The following is a 9911-nucleotide window of genomic DNA, read 5'->3' as shown; positions in this document are numbered from 1 at the left end:
TGAGAACCCGATCGCCCTCAAAGCCGATTTTAACGCCGGCTCATCTGCAGGCAGCGATTTTTATGTCTGGTGCAGGGCCAATGGCTGGAGATGCTGTTTTGCGGCGCGGTCGCGGAATCCAGGAGGTGCTGTGATGCCACTAAAAACGAGCGAAGCCGTGGGAGGGTGAGGCCATGATACCCCACGTTGCATCCACATCTCGCATCTTGTCGTCGCACCGCCCATGACCTGCGGCAAGCGACCTTTTCCAAGCACAAACTAGTCGCGTACACGCAATTCAAGCTGCTAAACCGCTAGCAGTCGCGTGACGAAAAATAATTTAACGATGCTGTCTGATCCGGCACACAGCAATACAGCATGCGCCGCAGGTGGCTCACTGAACCAGTGTCAGGAACCAGTGGCGCCCAATCCAAGCCGTACATTTCCGATCGGACAGCAGGGGAAGCATGTCTGGTGGGTTTGGCAGCTCCCCTGACGCCCGGTCACGGGCGATCCAGTCTCCAGCCCGGGACGACACTCCCACCTCAAACCCCACGCCCACAGCTCCACTCTCCGGCAGTCGGACCGCCGGCGGCCGCCGCGCGTGCCTCGTCCCGCTCCCGCCATGTACAGCTCCTACTCCGCCGCCGCGTTCGCCCTGAGGGCCGCGAAGCCAGCCTACAACGCCCATTCCCCTTACGCCCCGTCGCACCACTGCAGCCAGCAGCACTACGACGGCGACGGTGCTCACCGCGAGCTACTCCCGCTCAACCCTCACCTCTCTCCCCGCTTCCTGCTCGACGGGTACCTCCTCCGCCACTCTGCTCACCTCCTCCTCCTCTCCGCGCGGCTCCGCCCCCCGCCCCCGCTGCATCCGCCGCACAGCTGCTGCCACCGGCGCGCGGCCGCCCGCTGCTGCTGCAGCGGCGGCGGAAGGTCGTATGTTCAGCACGTTACTTGGGGATTGGAGGGGCGCGGGCACCGATGCTGCGGGCAGGGCACTGGACGGTCGAATCTCGGAGTGGGTTGCCGGCGATTGAAGGCGCGGGGATGCGGCTGCGGCAGCTACGGCAGTGGCAGGTTAGGTCTCGGAACTAGCTGTGGACATCGGGATACGCCGAGGTTGCTGGGGAGGGTGGTGCGGCAGGAGGTGTGGAGGTATGAGGGTGGCCAGTGTCCGCACAGAAGTTGTTCGATGGAATGCCACAGTGATTGGGATGGTGAAGAGGATGAGGATCAATGCGGTCACGCTCAGTGGGAGCGGCCAGGTAAGTCGAGTTTTAGAAGGAAGTGGAAAGAAGAAGAAGAAGAAGATGATGATAGATGTCGAGATTGCCGTCGGAGGAAGGGTGTGGAAAATGAGTACTATGATGAAGGCGGGTACAGTGGCCGACGGAGGGAAATTCGGGATGTGAATGGGATGCATGACAGGCATCGGTATCACCGGAGGAGGTTGGAGCAGAGGGGTTACATCGATGACGAGGATACGAGGCGAAGAAGCGATGTGATGGAAGGGAGAGGCAGGAGGGAGTTTGAATCTGATGAGGCAAGGAATGCTGGTGCTAGAAGATACAGTGAGGATGACAGGAAATATGATCGGAGAAGAGAAAGAAGGGATTCTGAATATGAGGATGTGTATGATGCTAGAAGAGTGGGAGCTGGCAGGTATAATGAGGATTACCGAAGATTTGATCGGAGAACAGGGAGGATGGATTTTGAAATCGACAGTGAGGATGATGTGAGAAGAGATGGGAGGCGCGTTAGAAATGATGATGAAAGATTTGTTATTCAGAACACAAGGAGAAAGAAGTATATGGAGGAGGATGATCAAGATATTGCTGAGCATAAGAACTACTCACATGGTAGGTCTCAGAGGTCTGCATCTGCATTTCATGAGGATGATTCACAGAGGGCTTCGAGTTCAAGGAACGCTGTTGATACAAGAGTTTCAAGGGGGAATTCATCCTCGAGGGTGCGGTGGGATGATAATGTAGACCGACGAGCTTCACAGACATTGGAAGAGAGAGGCAGACGCTATTCTTCCTCGGTTGGTTTGTCAAATGATGAGAAAGATGAGTACAGTTATGATGATGCACAACTTGTCAGGGTAAGAGATCATAGGACAGGAACACAAGATGTCAAGGTTATAACCGAGGATGATACAAGGTTGATTTCCAGTTCAAAGAACTCTTCCATTTTGAAGCACAGTAGCGATTTGGACCAGCAAGTAGCGGCACAAAAGGATGAATCAAAGAGCTCACAGAGGATAGTGGAGACATCATTAAACAGAGGTAGCAACACTGAACTGGATTCAGAAACACAGAGTAATCAACTGGAAGATAGAAGAAACTACATTGATAATAAGTCATCTTCTCTTCAAAGTTCTGTAAAGATGGCTAATGACAGTAGAAGACAAATTGATCAGCATGATGTGGTGGATCAGCAGGTTGTCGCACTCACTGACTCAAGGACAAGCACAGAAAAGCTCACAGATATAAAGATGGATAGTAGTCAACATGTTAGCAGGGCCTCTCACTCACAGAGAAATTACGAGGAAGTCAACCAGACGGATATCGATGATAGATCTACCTCTGTAGAAAATATAACTCATATTACAAGAGACAAAAGGAGGTATGTAAACCAGCAGGTGATACATGAAACGGACATAGATGTGCAGAATGTTACACATGTTGATGTTTCCACAATTCATGCTAGTGATATTTCTGCTTCTAGGAGCTCACAAAATCGTTCTGACACTAGATCAGATGTAAACTCTATCTCTAGCATAAGTCTCATTGACCGGGCAAGGGGCGAGCAAGAACAAATCCATCAAAACAAGGTCATTGCTGGCGATAATACAATAGTCAGGGGTTCACAGAGTCATCATGACACTGGAGTGTATGGTCAAGTTCACTCGGCTTCAGTTATTGACAGCACAAAAGATATGCAAGAACAAGCGGAACTTACTAAGGCCTGTACTAACAATGCTGCTACAACAAGTACTTCAGAAAGCCATATCCAAACAAGAATATATGATCGATTTCAGCCATCCTCATCTGTAAACACTGTTAGTAGTGTGGAGGAACAAATTGATCTTACTAAGGTCCACGCTACTGACACTGCGGTTGTTAGCAATTCGCATAACCGAAGCAACAATGAAGCTCGTAGGACTTCAGCCCTCAATATTGTGGGGGGAAGGGATAGCCGTGATGAGAGTGATCTGCAAATTACACAAGGTTCTGGTATAGACAGAAGCAATCAAGTTGGGACCACATTTTCTGAATCCTCTCAGGATTCTAGAGAAAGACTGACAAGAGTAGAAGAAACCGGGAGATTAGTGCACCATGACACAGTTTTGAATTCGCAGCATACAGGCACTGGCAGAATCTCTGATGACAAAGATATTACTAGTTTGGGGATCGAGAGCACCGAAGAGGCATCTATCATCAATGTAGATATGGAGCAAAGAGGAACAATACTGGGAACGTCTGAAACTACCGCAAGAGAAAATATACAAGGTGGTTCATCTACCAGAAAGTCTGTCAACGAAAGCTTGTTAGAATCAGCTGCTCGATTAGAGAAATCATCTACATTTCATGTAGGCCAATTCGTTAGTGAGCTCCAAAGAGGATTCTCAGATGCAGATACTACTTCAACAAAGAAAACCGAGAAGTCCATAATGGAAGGTACAACGAGATCTTCATCTAGGTCCAGAATGAAGGGACCATCAGATGAGGTTTGGGATGTTCAAAGTACTACTTCTCAAGAGACCTTTAAGACGGCCGATAAGGAGGAAGGGTTCTCAGCTGATGGAGGTACCAACTCAGCCTCTCAGACACCCAAAAGTGAAACTGCTATTGCTAAAAAGGTTCACAAGTCACTTTGGGCCTATGTTGCAGACATAGTCCGTCTTGGTTGGGTTAAGCATGGTGGATCTCATGACTCTACCAGCAAATCATTTAGGAAAAGTTCATCCAGTAATTCTCAGAGGTCGGAGGGGTGGCTGTCAAGTCAGGGGCATGATAATGACGGCATTCAAAAGAGAAATTGGAGTAGCAAACATAATGATCATTCATTGATGAAGTCACATAGTGGAGAATCAGAATCTATAGTAGCATCAACGCTAAAGGATGAAAGCTTGCCTACAGGTACACAAGGTTTGCAAATATCAGGAGCCGGCAATATACCTGAAGTAGGTAGATCCAAAAGAGACTCCGTACCCAAAATAACCAAGGATGATGTGCAGATTTCAGGGGAGAGAGCAAAACAGTCTGAAGTGGGTGCATCACCCAAAGGAAATACCATCGGAAGCTCAGCTGAGGATAGCATATCAACTTTGGTAGATGTCACAGTGGGACATTCACCTGAACATGAAGCTGCTAGTTCATCCGGAATCTCAACTCAGGGTTCCGCTGAAATTAATGCTGGAAAAGGAGTCTCAGCCGGCACCTCTTCTACGACCATCAAAGATAAGGAAGCTGGTCGCAGTGACGATGCAAGTAGCTGGAGATATGGACCTTCAGTTGCTATAACACCTTACCAGTTTCCTCAGACCCAGGCAATGGTACCACATGAAAATACCTCATCTGCTTTCTCAGAATTAACGGAATTACCTACTGGTGGTTCCACTGGGATGAAAGAGAAGATTGTTGGGCATAAGGCCCCTGAAGTTTTAAGAACAGAAGATAAAGATGCTGAGCTGAAGAGGAGAAAGATTCAGAGAAATAAGCAAGTATTGAAGGAAACGTTTGATGAATGGGAGGAAGCATACCAGCATGATGCTAAACAGAGAAAGACTGATGAACTATTCATGAAGGAGGCTTTACTTGAAGCTCAGAGGGCTGCAGATATATGGGAAGTGCCAGTTGGAGCTGTGCTAGTACATAATGGTGAAATTATTGCTCGTGGTTGCAATCTGTAAGTATAGTATAGTATAATACTCGTATATTATAGTATGATGTAGCCAACTGTTGGAAAAAAAATGAAGTCTTAACTTTGTGTCCAGAGTTGAAGATCTCAGGGATTCAACTGCACATGCTGAAATTGTTTGTATAAGAGAAGCTTCTAGCAAACTTAAGACGTGGCGCCTGGCGGTACTATTTCACACCCAATACCCATTTTTCTTTCTTACTCAATCCTGTCAAAGCATTGCAAGAGAATCCATTGCCCTCCTATCAAGTCATTTCCTCTGTTATATTGATTATTATTTATATTTATCTGGTGCACAATCATCTCAAACTTGACATTTGGGAATTGGACATGGATAATTGACGATGCACAATAATTACATGTGTATGGCTCATAGTTTCAGAAAGGTCCATGTCCTTGGTCTTTGCTTGATGTATTGTCTGTAATTTTGTTCGTTGTTATTTTTGAAGTTCAGCAAGACTATTTCTTTTCAGTTACACAAGCAATGTACATCTTTCTTTTTTGAAATTTCTCGTAAAATAATTTTTTAATTGAAAGTTATGTATGCAAAATTCCTCAGTTTTGTGAATCCTTAGACTAAGTTACATGTATATCATCCTTTCCACAAATTTGCTAACTAAAACTAATGCAGGATACAACACTTTATGTGACACTGGAACCTTGTGCAATGTGTGCTGGTGCTATTCTTCAAGCAAGAGTTGACACTGTAGTATGGGGAGCCCCGAACAAGCTTCTTGGAGCCGATGGAAGCTGGGTTAGGTATGGAAAGTATACCATATTACCATGTAGCACAATATCATAGTTGGTTATTTCTTTATACCACAACATTTTGCCTTTAAAATATTGTTATTTGGATTCATCTGGCAATTTAACTTCTCAAGATGATGTTATAGTTCAGATGCTGGGCTGTAGTTAGTCGTTTTCTGGTCTTAGTGAGTTAAGGAGAAAATCCTAGTCATACCCCCCCCCCCCCCTCCCCAACACGCACACATACCTGTTCTCCACAGCCAAAAAGGATTATCCATGTACTTTATTGGTTGAATGATTACACCACCATCTTCAAGGTATGCCCTAACATTTTTTACAGAAAAACTACAAGGGAGGCTCCAACAATACGATAAATAGAAACCCAAGTTCTAGTCAATGAATACTTGACTCCAAGTTCGAGTCAATGAATACACGTTAGTTGGAGTGCGATGGCATGGTGTAAGGGGATAATATGGCCTTTTCCTTTCTATCAGATAAATACCATATGCCAGCACCATAAGTTAGCATTTATTCATTATTGCTGGTTCAAATGGTTATTAGGTCGCATTTGGAACATGTTGCAGAAAAAGGTGAAGCTTGTTGCCATGATGCTGTTTGTACCCATCTACTTTGTAATGCTAAATACCCTAATTTTATATAAAAAATGGAAGTAAAAACAGTTATTCCCAACTTGTCCAAGCAACTAAAGAACCTATTAGATGCGTTGCTTTTCGTTAGCTAACAAAGATTTGACTTTGCATTTCATTCTAGTATCCATCTTAGACACAAATCAGATTGATATACATCTGGAAATTTTAGATGGGGACTTCAGTTAGACATTCCAGTTGATACATAAGATTAAATCACCTACAAATAGTTCCCAGAGTCAAGTCATGTATGAGTGGACTGCTTTGAATAATGGGCAATGGCTTTCATCATCACATATGTAGTGTCAATTCTATACATCTCATTCATCAGAGACATGAAAACTTAAGAGATAGCTGCACTTGTTTTATAGGCTTTTTCCTGGAGATGGGCAAACAAGCACATTGGATCCAGCAAACCAGAAGCAAACTGCCGGGCCTGTGCACCCGTTCCATCCAAAGATAATCGTAAGGCGTGGTGTCCTCTCCACGGAGTGCTCGGAGATAATGCAGCAGTTCTTCCAGCTGCGGAGGAAGAAGAAGAGGGCAGAGTCGCCACCTCGCGCGCACTACTCGGGCCATCGCCACCATCCGATCAAGTTTTTCACCAAGATGCAACACATGTTCGGCACTGTTTTCTGTTTATAGCAGCACTTCTTCTTTTCTTGTCCCAATTGTATGTAGTTGTAGACTCAGCAGCTTTCGCATTCAACCTTTCATGGTTTCTATGCGACGTCATCCTTGTTTCCTTCTTTGGATGTTAAGCTAATGTGTCATTTTGTGTATCGGTTGTGTTTTTTCTTTGTTATGCAAAGGCTATTTAGATGTAATAATATTGAAAATAAGTTCTCTGGCAGGTTTATGTCTACAGAGCCTGCAAATATTTTCCTTTTTCGGAGAGAAGAGAACTTAGAGCTCGTCCATTTCATTGAGACAGTTCGATATAGGCGTCTAAATAACAGAGCAGAATGTTTCAAAGCCACTTCTGTGGACACAGCGTTGCACTGGCGTGGAGATGGATGCAGATTTGCACCGCTGTGTAGATGGCTTCTACGTGTTCTTATAAACACCGCTCGTGTTCAGAACTCAACGAGAAGTACGACAGCAAGCGTGATTCCCAAACCACAGGTACATCCAGCACCGTAGCCACACCAAAATCTTCGTCGGATCATGTTTACATTCCCCGCTAGAAAGAGGCAGACACTAATGATGAGGCGCAGAGTGATTACTCGGGCAGTACATTGTCCCGATGCCTCTCAGACCTATGAATCCGCTAGACAGTATGACTTGGCATCATTATTCACTATTCGCCGAGAACTACAACTGTCTCGGATCAGAGGCTAGTTTCTCTTCTCGCTGTTTTATGTATATATAGTTCCAAAGATTGTACTACCAATCTACTAATGCACGACTCAGCTGGAAATTCTACAGTCCTGGCGACTCCTTATATCACCCCGGCACAAGGCAAGCCGGTGAAGATTCCTGCCATACCAACCGTGCGTACCCAGAAAGTACAAAACAATGTGATATGATGTCCTGTCTAGAATTATGCTAACTAGCTCCTAATTGACCTCTCTTTTCTAAATGGGAAGACTGAGGCCCTGGATTCACCCGCGAATTAGCTCACACAAAATCCATAAAGAAAAATAAATACATAATAAACGCACCACCAATGCCAAGGTAAATAGTGCATCCGCTCAACCTAGTATGTCACTTGTTCCCATATCTGCCCTGCCTCCAACCTAGTATGCATTGGTGCATACCATTTTTCTGAAGAAACCCCTGCACCTAAGAGCAACTCTAATGCCACCCCAAAACTTATAACCTGTCTGTTAAGGGGAAAGTAGTGTTAGGGGATGAGATTTTGAAAGGTATTTTGGTTGGGGACAAGGATATTACGGAGGAAAAAAAAAAGGAATTAAGAGGCTAATTCCCACACATCTCTTAGTCCCGTGTTAATTCACGCGGGATGAAACTCTCTCTCAAATTCCCACTACAAATTCCCACCACACACCAAACATGGATTTGGGACTAATAATCAACTTCCCAAGTCTAGTTCCTCGGTAAACTCACTCCTAAATAGCTTAATTTTGTATTAAAAATGGAAGTAAAAACAATTATTCCCCACTTGTCCAAGCAAGTAAAGAACCTATTAGATGTGTTGCTTTTGGTTAGCTAACAAAGATTTAACTTTGCATTCCATTCTAGTATCCGTCTTAGACACAAATCAGATTGATAGATCTGAAAATTTTAGATGGGGACTTTACTTAGACATTCCAGTTGATACATGAGATTAAATCACCTACAAATAGTTCTCAGAGTCAAGTCATGTACAAGTGGACTACTTTGAATAATGGCCAGTGGATTCCATACCAATATATGTATTGTCAATTCTATACATTCCATTCATTGACATGAAAACTTGAGAGATTGTTGCACTTGTATTATAGGCTTTTCCTTGTAGATGTGCAAACAAGCGGATTGGATCCATCGAATCCGAAGCAAACTGTCGGGGCTGTCCACTCTTTCCATCCGAAGATAATTGTAAGGTGCAGTGTCCTGTCCACGGAGTGCTCGGAGATAATGCAACAGTTCTTCCAGCTGAGGAGGAAGAAGCAGAGGGCAGAGTCGCCACCTAGCGCGCACTTCTCGGGGCATCACCACCATCCGATTAAGTTCTTTACAAAGATGCAACACATGTTCAGCGCTGTTTTCTGTTTATAGTAGCACTTCCTCTTTTCTTGTCCAGATTGTATGTGGACTCACAACTTTCACATTCAACCTTTCAATGGCTTATGTGCAACGTCATCCTTGTTTCCTTCTTTGGTTGTCAAGCTAATGTATCATTATGTGCATCGATTGTGTTCTTTTTGTTATGTAAGGGCTATTTAGATGTAATAATACTGAAAATAAGTTCTCTGGCAGGTTTATGTCTATAGACCCTGTGAATGATTGCCTTCGGAGAGAAGGGAATTTAGAACTTGTCTATATTTCATTTGTACTAGTGGTAAAGGGGTAAACAACAAAATACTACTCTCCGAAAGTTCTAAGTTCTTGTGTGTAGCTGAGGAGTACAAGATTAGAGTTTCCCGTAGCCTTTGGACAAGGTTGATATTGGTCTGTCGAAAGTAGAGGGGGAGCTTGTTTGTCGCTTCTGTGACTGCAGAGTAGCGCACGGGTGTGGAGACGGCTCCTCTGTGTTCCTAGAAACTAGATTTTTGTTGAGAACTCAATCCAAAGTATGACAACAAGCATGATTCTCAGACCGCGATTGCACCCAGCACCGAAGCCACACCCGAATCATAGTCTGCACGTGATTGACATTCATAGTTTGAAATAGGCAGAGACTAATGGCGAGACACGTGTCAACCACTAGGAGAGTACATTATCCCGATGCCTCTCAAGCCTATGAATCCGCTAGTTAGCATGACTTGACATCATTATCACTGCTCTCCTAGAACAACAACAGTCTCAGATGAGAGGCATCTTCTCTACTCATAGTTTTATGTATGGTTCCTAGACCTGGTTTTCCAATGCTTGAGTCAGCTAAAACATGATTCTGCCGGCCCCTTATATCACCTGGCACGAGGCAAGCCAGTGAAGATTAGTACC

At 44.7% G+C, this 9911-nt stretch overlaps 1 protein-coding gene across 1 annotated transcript; it reads left to right on the top strand.

Moving 5' to 3' along the window:
• Positions 1-454: 454 nt before the first annotated feature.
• LOC109764984 (uncharacterized) lies at positions 455-7161 on the top strand. The gene is made up of 4 exons (XM_020323784.4): positions 455-4896; positions 4985-5072; positions 5540-5667; positions 6674-7161. The coding sequence occupies exons 1-4, from the start codon at positions 605-607 to the stop codon at positions 6945-6947; spliced, it is 4782 nt and encodes a 1593-aa protein (XP_020179373.1). The 5' UTR covers positions 455-604; the 3' UTR covers positions 6948-7161.
• Positions 7162-9911: the final 2750 nt, after the last annotated feature.

This window comes from Aegilops tauschii, chromosome 7 (genome assembly GCF_002575655.3).
Source record: "Aegilops tauschii subsp. strangulata cultivar AL8/78 chromosome 7, Aet v6.0, whole genome shotgun sequence".
Lineage (NCBI taxonomy): Eukaryota > Viridiplantae > Streptophyta > Magnoliopsida > Poales > Poaceae > Aegilops > Aegilops tauschii.
This window is presented reverse-complemented; position numbering and strand designations above follow the sequence as displayed.